At 31.1% G+C, this 14141-nt stretch overlaps 1 protein-coding gene across 3 annotated transcripts in view; it reads right to left on the bottom strand.

Moving 5' to 3' along the window:
- LOC130641897 (nesprin-1-like) overlaps positions 1 to 10540 on the bottom strand; it is a 65478-nt gene extending 54938 nt beyond the window's left edge. The window contains exons 1-11 of one of the 3 annotated variants that reach the window (XM_057448910.1): positions 10168 to 10540; positions 9046 to 9784; positions 7757 to 7818; positions 6907 to 7002; positions 3812 to 3889; positions 3614 to 3706; positions 3188 to 3330; positions 3034 to 3114; positions 2838 to 2956; positions 1893 to 1977; positions 756 to 975 (exon numbers count right to left, since the gene is read on the bottom strand). In XM_057448910.1, the coding sequence (XP_057304893.1) occupies positions 756 to 975; positions 1893 to 1977; positions 2838 to 2956; positions 3034 to 3114; positions 3188 to 3330; positions 3614 to 3706; positions 3812 to 3889; positions 6907 to 7002; positions 7757 to 7818; positions 9046 to 9742 (1674 nt within the window). In that variant the 5' untranslated portion in view covers positions 9743 to 9784; positions 10168 to 10540. Of the gene's footprint in view, positions 1 to 684; positions 976 to 1892; positions 1978 to 2837; positions 2957 to 3033; positions 3115 to 3187; positions 3331 to 3613; positions 3707 to 3811; positions 3890 to 6906; positions 7003 to 7756; positions 7819 to 9045; positions 9938 to 10167 lie in introns of those variants that run through there. The other 2 variants (XM_057448911.1, XM_057448912.1) reach the window with 2 other exon arrangements.
- Positions 10541 to 14141: the final 3601 nt, after the last annotated feature.

Here is a 14141-nt window from a genome sequence, read left to right as displayed (position 1 = left end):
CATTATTATGCGGCAAAAACAAAAATATTATGCTTATCATAATAGTAAATGTTTGGGAAGGAAAAATTACTTAAATTAATAACAGAGAATTCCATAAAATGGGGTTACTAATAATAGGGTGCTACTTTTGGCTGAATGGTATGTTGTTTACTGTCAAACTTCCTGTAAAATGATCACTTTCAGCAACAATTGTATTTTTGTCAAAAACAGCCACAACACAGTCAGTGATCATAAATTTTAAAACAAATAAGGCAACAAAGCCATTTTAAAACAGCTAGATCAGCCATCAACATACACATTCCAAGTACGTTTCATGATGGAGTGTCGGTATGTTTTTATATATAAAGAAGAACACATCAAGTACTGTTGTTTAAGTTTTCTAGTTTTAATTTTGCTCAAGAGTTGTTTCCTGCAGGTCACGTAATTATATTTCATAACATATAAAGCTTGCATGTGTGATGGTTTGTTACTTAACATTACAAGCAAAGGATAAACTAAATTTCTTCCAATATTTATTGTATATGCACTGCTGACGTCAGTAAAACATTTAAAAAAACTTTTTTCCATTGTCATTCTGCCCTAACTGTATTTTTCCATGGGCCTTATCAACTAATTAAAAATATTTAGAACACTATTTTGAGAAGAAAGTGTTTGATAAAAAAAGGTAAAAAATTAATGAAATACCTGACCATATTTTTTAAATATACCAGAATTTACAAAGACAAAACAGAGTGTTGAAATGCCACTTTACTAACCAAAATTATGGCCTGTCTATCTACATCGGAATGACCATTCATGTAACTGCAAATGTTTTCAATATGTTTATTGAGAATACTTCCAGTTGGTGATAACCAAATATGGATGCTTTCAGGAGTCCAAACCCATTTGTTACTTGACAACTGTGTGTTTTTTTCTTTCCAATAACCATCATCAAGTGAATCATCCGTTGAAGTACTGTCTGATGAAAGTAAATTTCTGGAAAATAAAAAAAGAAAGATAAATAACATTATTTTAGCATCCAATTCTGATATTTTTAAAATTTTTGATACTTTGTTCTATAAATGCTATGTTTACACATACATGACAATATAAAGTATCTGGAAGCAGTTAGTGATCCATTCAAGTAGGTGTTTAAACCTGTTTACAATTTTTTGAAAAATAGTGATTTTTTTGACCATGTTTTGAAATGACAAAACAGTAATTGCTCCACAGCTCAGAGGATGCGAAAATTCTGCTTTGACAGATGCAAGCATGGGTGAGGAAGGTGAAAATGTGCTAGTTGCAGTTTCTGCAATGTCTCCTTTATGTAACCTTTAACATAATGGCCTGCAAAGGTTTAGAAAATCGAAAGAGGCCATGCTAAGGTCAGCGAGAATTATCAGAATTGGCAGTTTCAAATCTAACTAAATAACCCAAGATTCTGAGTCCTAAATGTTTATCTTAATAATTATTTTACTTTTGTTACTATAGTACCCTAGTAAAATACTGTGGAGGTGTCATCATAGTGAACTGCTTTGTATAGCGGAAAAGCTATCTAACAATCCACAGGAAACAATCTCACAATATAGACTTCGGACTTGTCAAACTTCACTTGTCAATGTTCACAATGGACTCACAATGGACTTCATTGTGGAATTGACAATTGAAGTTTGACAAGTTCAAGTGCATGGGTCTAATATAAAAAAGTTTGTAAATCATTGCTGCTGGCGTGATTATTCCAACAATTTTTTAGCTTAAAAAAACATTAGGTTGTTGTCACTATAAGTCTGATGGCTGATTATTAGTGCATTTGTATAATTCTTATAAAATAACAAGTGTTACTGGATTTTTGCCATTCACACTAAAATAGAAAGATTGCTGCTCCTTGAATAAAAACACTTAATAAAACTTACAAATGGTTGTTCTGTTGCAATGATGGTAAAAGTAAGGATATGTAGGTCATAATAGACTTTTCATCAGGTGTTGATGCCAAAAAGTCTAAAAAATTAAACAATTTCACACTGTTTTTATTTTCAGTCCTTAGTAACTAAAGAAAATTTTTGAAGTCATCTTTTTTCTTACAATTTTGTTGAAATCTCACTAAGATATAACAAAATCAAGTTAAAGGCATGTTCTTATCCAAAAAAAACACACTGCAAACTTTGCCTGGTCAAATGTAAAACATGCTGTTTTTATCTTATTTAAGTTTTTTCCGCTTAACATTGTGTTAAGTAGTTCCCCTAGTAATTGTTTTGTTAATACAACATTGGTTTAAAAAAAATATTTCAATTTTTTCCTTTCCAAATTTGCAAACCTGCAAAACAAGTTGGTATTGGAAAGAATGTTTTATCCAAAATGTTTTAAAAAAAATCGCATCCTATGCCAACTAAATCAGTCAATTTTTCTGGTATCAATTTTTCAATTTTACACCATGGTTTAAAGAGAGTAACAATTTTATATTCAATATATATATATTTGATTGTTAGATATTTAATTGACCTTGCTCTAGACAAAGTACAATGTTAGGGCATATATGTATATGCTTAATTCTGTAACAAAATGTAAGTTCATTGATTGATAAATTTGTGGGTGCAAATTGCAGTCTGAATATGTCAACTTAGCTTTTTTCCACAAAAAATGGCACTGTTCATCGATCATGGCATTTCTTTCATAAATGCAATTCTTTTATCTAAAAATTCTGTGCTACAATACTGAACAGTATTGTATCATTCAGCTAATGTCTGACATACCTTAGTTCAACTTTGCTTAGCCTGTAAAACAGTGCTTACAACAGCACAAGCCACTGAAGTTCAGGAAACACAAAATTAGTGCAAAATAATAAAAACAGAAGTCTTTACCATCTACTGATACAAAATTGGGCACACCGAGGACACCTTCTGCTATAGTCAAAACATTTGATATTTTTACTGCAGGTTCTTCGTCAGATGCTGCATCATAATGACTTAACAGTTCTGGTCTAAATGTAAAATATAAACACAATTGCACATGCAGAGCATTTATTTATATTGTAATAACTATAAACATTATGCATACCTATAATGAGAAACAAGAAAACTTAATAGTTTTCCATTTTGCCAACTTCTGCCGAAATCTTTAAAATCATCATGGCTGATTCTAAAAAAAATAATACCCTTTCGTAACTGTCATGACTTAAAGCTTGTTTTTCTCAAAGTTGTTTACGACTCACAATGTGTTGCTCCTAAAGATTTCCTCACAATTTTGCATCAATTTTTGCTTTAAATCTTTCTTCTTTTTAATTCCCTTTTTTTGTGTTACGTTTTGCTGAATAGGTTCATTCTGAATTTCTTCTCTTACAGCTCCATCTACCTCCTGATAAAAAAGGAAGGGAAAAGGAAACTTTTAACTTGTTTATTAATTTTTCCTAATGCACAGACAACTTGTTTAATTTACCATATAAAACGAACATTAACAAAAGTACTATAAAAAAACTTCTTTGCATTTCACTACAGAAGGTGCTGCTAAATATTAGTTGAAAAAAATGATATATATAATTTCCTGACAAAATTAATATTTTCTGTCAGCAATAGCCAACATGAGTTACCATAAAATACAATTTCAACATCAAACAAAACATAGAACAAATTATATTTACCTGAAAATGGTTTATTAAAGCCCAAAGAAGAGCCAGAGTAATAGTTGGATTGCCATCTACAATTGCATCTGCATGTATGTTGACAAGTTTGACCTATACAAGAAATTTTTAAAACAAATATAAAGATATAACATGAACAGTTGAACTTATTTGTTTAATATACATACAATCTCAGAAGTAAACAACACAAGGACTTACTTTTCGCAAGCGAAGGTATTTAACAACGGTGTTAATGTTATTCAACTGGTGAATTCGCTTCTTACCCTTCTCCAATAACTAAAACAAAAATAAATTAAATAAATTAAAATTATTTTCATAGTGATCTACCAGGTAAAAATACATGTATCCGTTTCCATGAAAAGCGTGTATCGAAAAAAAGAAAACTGACACTGTTAATAAATGATATAGTTTTTTTGATTACGACTTTCTTTTAAAAGTTGCTGAATGGCATAAAAGGGAAAAGATCAAAACCTAGCCTTTTTTCTGGCAATGAGAATAACATTTTGAATAAATGTAAGCCTATCTAAAGATACAATGGTAGCATTGTAAAATTTTCATTTGATAAAACTTGCAAAGCAACTATTAAATCCTTTTAAAGCTTTAATTTCCTGAATTTTTCAGTAGCTGTTCTATTGTTGCACACAATATTTTCAACATTCTGAAAATAAGTGACAAAGTAACAGTAGTTGTCTCTCATATTGATAAGCTAAATCAAGGACTTAATTTTGCCAGAAAATGTTTAGTAATTTCTAACCCAAAACATTCAGAGTAACAATTTTTCCTTAATGTGTTGTAATTTGAATACCAATGATTTTATATTAGTAAAAACTTTTTTAATTATTTGAAGGAAACGTTTTTTTTTGGTATCTATATAATAATACGCTTGTGTGAGTGACGATGTGAGTCCACAACACGCAAAGTACGGGTCACTTTCTTACAACGTGGCGTTACGCTAAAATTTACTAAGTTAAAAAAAACGCAAATCAGGGGGTTACTATTTTTAAACATTTAATTCTCTTTTCTTATTAATTTTAAAAATAAAACTCTTTTTTTATTTTATAAAAACTAATTTTTATTTTATTCCTAAATGTTTTTATATGGTTTTTTGTTTTAAAAGCCCAGTTGGTGGTTATAGATAATTAAATAACTTAATTTTATATATTTTTGGGTCACAAGGATAGTATTCGTCAAGAAAGTTAAGAGCTTTTTTTTGTAAGAATATAATCTAAAGAATGGGTCAGAATATTGATTGTTTGTTCTGATATAAAAATTTGTATCATGCACAATATTAATTAGAAGTTTACTTTTTTATTGCGTATATATCTCACAAACTGAAACTTTTTCTCTCCAAAGCAATAGGCAACACCAGGGAAGTTAAGAATATGAAGGCTGATAAGAAAAAAAACACTATTCTTATAAAATACAGTGGGGAATATCGTAAAGAAGAATTTATACAAAATGTTAAAAGTAATTTTTTCCGTTGTTACTGTTTTTAACACCACAAAGTGGTTGATGTTGTTACAATAAACCCTAATGTAAACAAAGTTAAATCAATGTTTACATCTGTTACGTTACCGTTTGAAATATATTTGATTCTTAAATTCGAAAACACTGCATTGTTATCATGCACGGCACGTTTGCGTAATGCTGTATGCAATAGACTAAATAGCTAATTTGGTATGATGCATTAGAAACTGCACGTTGTGGAAATTTTGCAATAACCTTTTTTGTGTGACTTATCGATTTTTTGTGTCGTATACTATTTTCCCTGGTGTACTTCTGGCATGGTAGAGCAAGAGCAAGTATATAGTTTTAGCAGATTTAGCTTTTTACATAACCATTATTAGACACTTTTGATTGTGTTGGACCTTCTGCATTTTTATTTTAATTTATTTTCATTTTGTTGTTGGACCTGCTTATACTATTTTTACATGTTTTGTTTCAGCGGGTATAAGTATAATAATGGGCTTTTCTTCTCTTTTTTTTTTTTTTTATTGCTGCACATGCTTATTTTTTGGACGTTTTGTTTCAGCGGTTATAGATATAGAATATTGCAAATTGTGACTTTTAAGAATTCAAATTACTGTGTTCTATGTTTTTTTTTGCACCCATCATATGGTCTCGATGAGAGATTTAGTGGATTCAGTGGATTCTTCTACGGTACTTCGGCTAGTAGATATATATTTCCTCGACCACTAATGAGTCACCATGGCAACAGGTGCAACACCATGCCAAAATATTTTTGATATTATGTTGTTATTTATTGGCGGTTTTAAGCAATGTGTAATTTACTAGTGACATAATTACTAAGTAATTTTTCTTATTTTGAGAAAAAAGGCAAAAAATTTCTTTGATTACCTGGACTAGACTTTCTGAGAAGCACTTTTCAACTTTGGCTTAATTTGGCTACATTTTTGCTATTTACTTTTAGTTTTGACAATGTTATGTCATGATTTATTTTTAAAAATGGACATAGGCTTTTTTATATAAAAATAAGGACTTTTTATTCTATTGAGCTTGTAGTTTTAAAGGCCTAAGGATCCATGACACTTGCTTGAATATTGGACTTGGTCTTTTTAAAATAATATTCATTTAATCAATTTTAAGGTTGAGGGTGATTGTTTAATTTTTTTTGCCTCAACAACTGGGGGAGGGGATAAGTGGCACAAGGTGGATTTAGAAAGATGCTATATATAATCACATTTTAATGTGGTAAAAAAACATAAATTTTTTATACAATCTCATCTTTAGAAAAATAATGTGTTATTATCTAGCATTTTAATAGTTATGGAATTGATTGAGCACATCCTATCTAGGAAAATTTTGGCATCCATGACTCTGCAGACTATGTCAAATAGTCCTGTTCAAGCCTATTTCTTAAGTACATCACCTCATGTTCACATGATGTTGCACACAACAAGATTCTAGTTACTACATCATAAAATCCCTTGGATGACCTGGGTAGTGGCTAATGGTAACACAAACAAAACTAGATAGAAAAAAATAATTTGCAATATAATTTGTTTAGATTTCTTTGGTGGATAGTAATTTATTTTTTTCCTTATACAATTACAAGCTAATTCAGATACTTTTGTCTTGAATAACTTGTTTAAATTCCCAGGCTTTATGAATCTCAATTCAATTTTACAAAGATTAAAATAATTAACATGGCAAGTTAAAATATCTCTCAAAATGATTATAGACTTGCTACAAATATTTAATTTTTATTTTCTCTGTGATGGTTCAATGTTATGTGGGACTGTCACTTTATTACTGATTAATAATTATATAACCTGTTTTTGACCAGTGAGAACTTCAATAAGCTTCACAAGTTTAATGCCATCACGTAAATCTTCAAACAGTTTCCCCACGTGTAGTGGTGGGTCAAGCTAAATAAAAAACATCCTTGAAGTCTAGACAATTGCACAAAAATGTAAATTGATACAAACCATTTTGTTATGACAACAAATGCATACAGATTATCAGCAAACTAATACTTTCTATTACAAAAAATTCAAGATGTCTGCTATCTTTACCCTCTTACAAGTTATTTGGCCTTAAAGTGCATTACAATACCTTTACCAATTAAAGGTTATTGACAATAAACTAAAGTGATAATGACAAACTTTTGTAAATAAAAAACAGCTTTTAGGTGATGTTTTATAGGCTTTGTTAAACAAAATTGTAAATAATTTGATCCACTTTGCAAAAGTCAAAAACAGACACAAGTAGTGTATTTATTATATACACTAGCAATTAATGCGTGAAAAATATCACTTAGGCAAACAAAAAATAGAAAAGATAATTGATTTTAAATATTTTGATGACATCAAAATTATTTTTGGATAATGCAGATCTATTGATGTTATGTTATCAGGTTGCAATCCAGCATTCTAAACCATTTTATGCAAGTTGTAAAGGAAATTACAATAATATCTAAGACCACCTTGCTGAAATTCCATTTGGGATTTAGCAGCCCTTGCTTTAAATTTGTGGGTTACACCCTGGTTATTGACTTCATAACATTTAATTTGTAATTAGCATTTTTTTCAGCAACTTTAAACAAAAATGAGTACATTCACTGTCTGTCACAGACCTGACAAACCAACTGTGGTGGGGTATAAAAAAAATACTATATAATACCTTAGAAAGATGAAAGTTAATCCAACCAGTAAATACTTTTTGTTGTGTTTTTTTCTGGTTATCTGATAGAAAAACAACATTATTAGCCATTAACATTAGCCATTAACTTTAATTTTAACTGATTTATAACGCAACATTATAAATTTATGGGCCTGAGGATACATTGACAGAAATATCAGAACCTTAACCATAAATCTTCTAATAAATGCCTGGGGAGTTAAAAGGAGCGTGTTTGAGAAAGGGATGTGTTAAAAAAAGAGAAGTACCTATATAAAATTAAAAATTTTTATTTTGAAGTTTTGTTCATCTCAAATAACGACTTTTACAAAATCGTCATAAATTATTTTTGCATTTCGCAAATATCAACTTTTGCAGGAATCAATTTAAGAACGCCAATAATCAAAAGGCTTTTATCACGAATGTCAAATTTCAAAAATTAATTGAAAATTTTTTGTGTGTTTATACACTTCCAAATTACATCAAATTTGCAAGTTTCTGCTCACAGAAATTTCTGCACTTAAAGTATATAATCAAACATTTATTAATTTAGCAATAAAATACTCATAATGGTTAATTTTAGTAAATTTTAGTAAATTTGTATTATTCCAAGACAATATTGAAGTTGCTTAGTAAAGAATTGACAGTATTTTTGAATATCTTTTTTTCAATGAATATCTTAAAAATTCTTTCTATTTTTGTGACTGGATTAAACAGAGAATGTTTCTGTGAAGATAAATTACAATAGTTTGTAAGTCTGATACATAATTCTGTTAAGGGATTACAGTTTAAGGATTTTTAAGTCTCTATAATAATAGCCATATAGTCAATATGGTATTTTAGTGAAATAATCGGTGACCCGTGGAAAAATCCACAGGTTCGTCCGTCCTTTTTATATCGCATTGCGTGCGTCTTGCTACTTGCGGTACCATTTTGTGTGACAGACAGGTGCATACGGGTATTATAATATAGATTTTTTACCCCGAATAGCCTATTTATTAGTACTGCTTTCAATGAAGGTTCTGTGAAAGGGATCCTAGCGTATACAAAGCTCTTGAGCTACAAAAGCCTTGGCTGAATCACTACATTGTGCTCAGGGTGTATTCATTAGCAATTCAAGGGATATGTATGATGATGTCTGATGACCAGAATACACAGAAGGGTGAACCTGTGTTTTTTCCACGGGTTGTATAACACTTGCTATAATTGCGTAACACCAAATTTTCAACTTCAATTAAAGCAACTGTTTGTAAGTTTTTGCTTGATTGGTAATTTTAATAAAAAATCCTTACCTGAGAGTTTCTTTATTATTCCCTTTACTTTTGTATCAGCTTCTTCCTTTTGTAAATTTTGATTTCTGCTGACATTAGAGTAACCGCTATGAAATATTTTTTCTGAAGATCTGGTTACCTGTCTTGACTTTTCAGCTTGGGTTACCCTTTTCATATCATTAGATGATACTTTCAGTTCAGATTTTGATTTCCGTCTGTCTAAGTTTGAAGATTTTTTTCTTATAGCAGAAACAGTTAAAAGAGTATCTGTAGAGCCCGTTTTCCTGATCGATCCTTTTGGAGTTTGGGTGGAAATTTTTCTGTTAGATGGCTGCATTGCAGATTTCGATTTCTTTGTGGTAGAGGAAGACTTGGGTTTCACTTTTGTTGCAGATTTTAAGCATTCAGTTGATATAGCTTTTCGTACAGAAGGAGGTTTGTTTGGAACATTAAGAATATTCTCCACAGATGCTGATTTACTTTTAGACACACTTCGATAATCATTTTTATTGTCATTTATTTCTCTATCTTTGTCTGTACATCCAGACGTAGCATTTGTATCGTGTTTGACAGGGTTTTGCTCTTCATCATAAACTTCTGATCTCCTTCTCAGATTTTTACCCCTGGCAGTTTCTGTGACATCTTCTTTTCCAACTAATTTTCCTTTCTTTGAATGTCCACTTACTGATACTCTTACATGTTTTTCCATATTCGACATGTGAAAGAAATTCAGCTGAAACTACTTTCTTTTTAGAGGTAGCTATAAAACATAATTCAGAAAATTGAATAAAAACCAAAGTTATGTTTTAATTCACTAGAGTTAATTGTGTTGCAGGTGCATCCACTCTTATGAAAACGTGTTTTGCTAGTAGCAAGCTAGGTAACAAATTTTGAACTATAGCTAAATTCCAAATAAATTGTTAAATACGTAGCTAGCTAGCTATAGCTATCAGAAAAAAGATAGCTATAGCTAGCTAGATATATAGCTAACTATAGCCTATTTTAAAAAACAGATATACTTTTTAACTAGCTAGCTTCCCTCGTTCTATTTTTCACAAATGTTTACCTCAAAATGTCATTTTTACAGCCGCTTTTAAAAAGTATTGCTCTTATTCTGTATACAAAACGATAGCGTCTCAATACCTTGGCAACGAAAGTATGTTTTACGTGTGCATGATAAAATAGCTTTTCATAAGCTTCTTTGCCTGTGTTTTATATTTTAACATACATTATGTACCACAGGATATTTCTAAAACGAATAATTTCTAAAAGAGTTGTAAATTTTAAGTTAAACTCATTAGCAATGCTGACTTTTCTATTAATAAACAGCTGTCTCATTTCTCGTGTTGTTTATTATTCCATGCGCATCTGTTTTTAATATCAACTTTGCCGCCATTTACAATGGGTCTAAGGCGCTCCTCCCCGCCCGATTGGAAAATGAACCCACGCTGTACCCCTTTCCCGCCCACCTAACGAAATGACGACCAGATCGCGCTTTAACTTTTTTTATATATATTTTGGCTATGGCATAAACCGGCCAGTAAAAACTTTTACAATGAAACATTTAATTTAACTGGAGACGTTATGCGTGGAAAGATAACAATACATCGAAAAGGTTTATGAACAAGAAACAAACAAAAATACATAATATCGAATATGAATGCAATATCGCGCTTTACTTAGGGGGGAGCAGCCTCGTTCCCACGACCTCTTTTCGCTTTTTTGATGTCGGGGACGGCGCGAAGAAGAAGGCCCTGGTCCCCACCGGTCGGACTTGCAATATGATTGGTAGCCTCACTTTTACTAATTATGCTTAAAATTTGTAAACATTCCGCGAGTGAGACAAGTCGCCTGTATCATCAAGTCATGGGTGGTGCGCACATTTTGGAAAAGAAACTTGGATGGAAAATAAAATAAAAAGAAGAAGCGTTTTTTCATTCTAAAAATATAAAATAAAATGTTATAATTGGGTTTTCTAGAGAAAGAAATAGAGATATTTATGTAGCTAGCTATTTACTGGAAAAATAATGGTTTGTTGTTGATGTAGTTTTGTAACCATACCTATTATACATCATATATATACACTATATGTAGTAAGCTCAGCACTAGCTAGCAGTAAAAATAGTTTGCCAATGTAGGTCTTGTGATTAGCTAGATGATAGTAGATCTATAAAATAATTAAGAGTAATTTTACGGGATATAGTAGATTTTGTGTACTCTGCAAGGTGTAAGTGAATCCTTTTTAAATTGGTAATCCCAAAAATTTAATACAGAATGAGCAAAGAAAATAACAAGGTAAAGTATATAAATAAATACTTCTTAAAAATGCAGAAAAAAATTTTCTTACATTTTTGGTCCAAACTACACCAAAGAAGTTATATGTACGAAAAGAATACGATGAATATCATTGCAGAAATAATAAAAGATTTAATACTGCTTGATCTATTTAACTGCATTAACCATAGAAAAAACACTATTAATTATTACATATTAACTATGCATTAACGGATGAAAACATCACAGTTTCCCTAATGTTAAAAGATCGCCCTTGATTTATTTAAATATAGCTGATTTTCATTTATGGATAAAAAAGCACAAGCAACTCATTTCCTTTGTTTAATATAAATATACCATCAGCTGACAAAATTTTATTGTGAATGAAATTGCAGATTTCACCAACTTTGTCATCAATGGCATATATATATTATGTTTTTTACTAACCCATTTTAGGTGCATATTTGTCTATTAAAGCATATAATTCGTTAGAACACCTTTCATTCCAAATACCAAACATAGAAAGGAAGTCTGATTCACAAGAAATGAATGCGAATTCTCTCAGGATTTCATTTACAATGTTAGTGTTAATTTTAATGTGGAAAGAAATCATCACGCTTTTATCAGAATTGATATCTTCAACCGTTTACGCCGTCCCCAATATCAAAAAAGTCCAAAGAGGTCCTGGGGACGAGATTGACGGGGGAGATATATATACAAAGTTTTTGAGGCTGTTTTCTCTTCAACATAAATTTTAGATAAAAAGAAATTGCTCGAATTATCACAATTGATACACGAGTCTTTCTTTTGTTGTAACGCAACCTCGTTCCCAGGGCATTTTGCCTTGTTGATAAGTTGATAGTTGGCCACTGCGTAATAACGGCTCAGGGGCCACAAGACCCTGGGGACGAGGTTGGTTATAACGCTCCTATTAAGAATTGGAAAATGGAAGTAATCTGTTATGTTATGAATTAACATTTTTTTCTATAGACTATGGAATTAAAAAGGCTCTGATCATGATGCGAAGTGAAATAATTCTTTTATGAAATATTTTGAAATGAAAAGTTACAATCATTCACATACTTTATCGGCAAAAATAAAACGACGGGAAAAATATTAGTCGGCAAAAATAAAACGACGGGAAAAATATTACTCTAGCCAAAATTTTTTGTTTAGTTGTTTTTTTTACCGATAAGGTATGTTTTAAGTAGGGTTACACTGGCAATAACATACTAAATTTTCGTGCCGCGAGACTAATTATTTCTTCAGAAAATGCGAAATATTCATAATGCTCATGGTCGAAGGCTTCACTCTGTTTACTTTCTTTTTTCAACACAGAAAATAAACGTACAACTTAAACCGTGAAAGGTGTATTGCAAAAGTAGTATTACTTTCTCTAACTTTTCGGAAAGATCAGCCATTTGAAGAATTCACCCCTTTTAATTTAGTGTCTTTTTTTACGGACTAAAATTTTGCTTGTTGGCAACCTACTTACTAGGTTGACTTAAGAAAACAAACAAAATTATGTTTGCCGATTTTTTTAAATTTTACGAGCTTAAAGTACTTGGGAGGAAAACTTGCCAAATAAATAGGCGTAAAAAGGACCTTCACAGGAAGTTAGATAAAAAAAATATGTACTCAAAAATGGTATATTTTACAATGTCTATTTCTAACACCTGTCCGCACGAACATTTTAAAAAAAACGGACAATTATAGACAAGAGGGGAAAAGGGGTAGAAATTGGCAAAATTGAGCGGACACATTCTCGACCCCAGAGCTCTTTGAGATAAACTTAAGGTTTTAATCTCAAAGAGCTCTGGGGCGGACATTCTTTATTCAGCCTGCCACAAAGTTAGAATAAAGAAACATCCTATCAACACTCTGTCTGCCTTAATTTTTAAAATACTTAATTGTTGTAAAGCAATTATTATCTATAAACAACTTAATAAGTTATCACGACTCTGCATGTGATATTGCTCAAAATTCTGAAAGAAATTTAACGTAGAATACGCATTTGTCAATATGTTGAAGACATCGCACGCCAGTTTACAAAACTTTTGTGTAGACATTTGTGACCCGTACAAGCTTTCAAAAAGGTTTATTGTAAACAAATGTAAAGAGGTGAGATATAACCGACAAACAAGTGTTATTGTTAAAATTTTTATATGATAATCAATTAACCTTATCAAAATCATCGCGAAATTTTAGATCATACTTCTCTGAATTTGGGAATAAACAGGATAGCTAGGTAGTGATCTTTTCCTTAGTTTGTGATAATCCATCAGATGCGAAAAATGTGATAAAGTTCATCATTGTTTTTTAAGTTACACACCATTTGAATACTACTCACACAAATGATGTTTCTAAAGGCGAAATTATAAAATTTGAACTTAATTTTAGTAAATCCAGAGAGGTCCAATTTGAAAGTTTTTCTTTCTTGATTGACAGCCCAAACCATTGTGACGCCTCCTTAGATACTAAGACTGTTCAGCCAACTTCCATATTTAAAATAACTCGGCCTGTTTTTGTCAAGTATAACTATAAACAAAAATAGCTGGGATCTTTTGCTTTTCTTGGAATAGGCAACAGAATCAGTTGGCAGCCGGTAGGTAGAAGTTGCAAGAGTTTTACTTTGGCAGGGGTGTAGACCAAGTGAACGATGTCCAAAAGTGTACTTTTCACAATGTTCGCTTTACGGCCTAAAAAGGTGCAAAGAATCAGGAAACAGGGGCGTTTTAACGTCCAAATAAACGCGGAAGAATGAAAAACCCTTTTCGTCAGTTTTGTATGAAGGACTTCCAAAAAAACTTTTCGGTCGCAAATTTGGATCTTAATGAATTAGC

Source organism: Hydractinia symbiolongicarpus, chromosome 4 (assembly GCF_029227915.1).
Source record: "Hydractinia symbiolongicarpus strain clone_291-10 chromosome 4, HSymV2.1, whole genome shotgun sequence".
NCBI lineage: Eukaryota > Metazoa > Cnidaria > Hydrozoa > Anthoathecata > Hydractiniidae > Hydractinia > Hydractinia symbiolongicarpus.
This window is presented reverse-complemented; position numbering and strand designations above follow the sequence as displayed.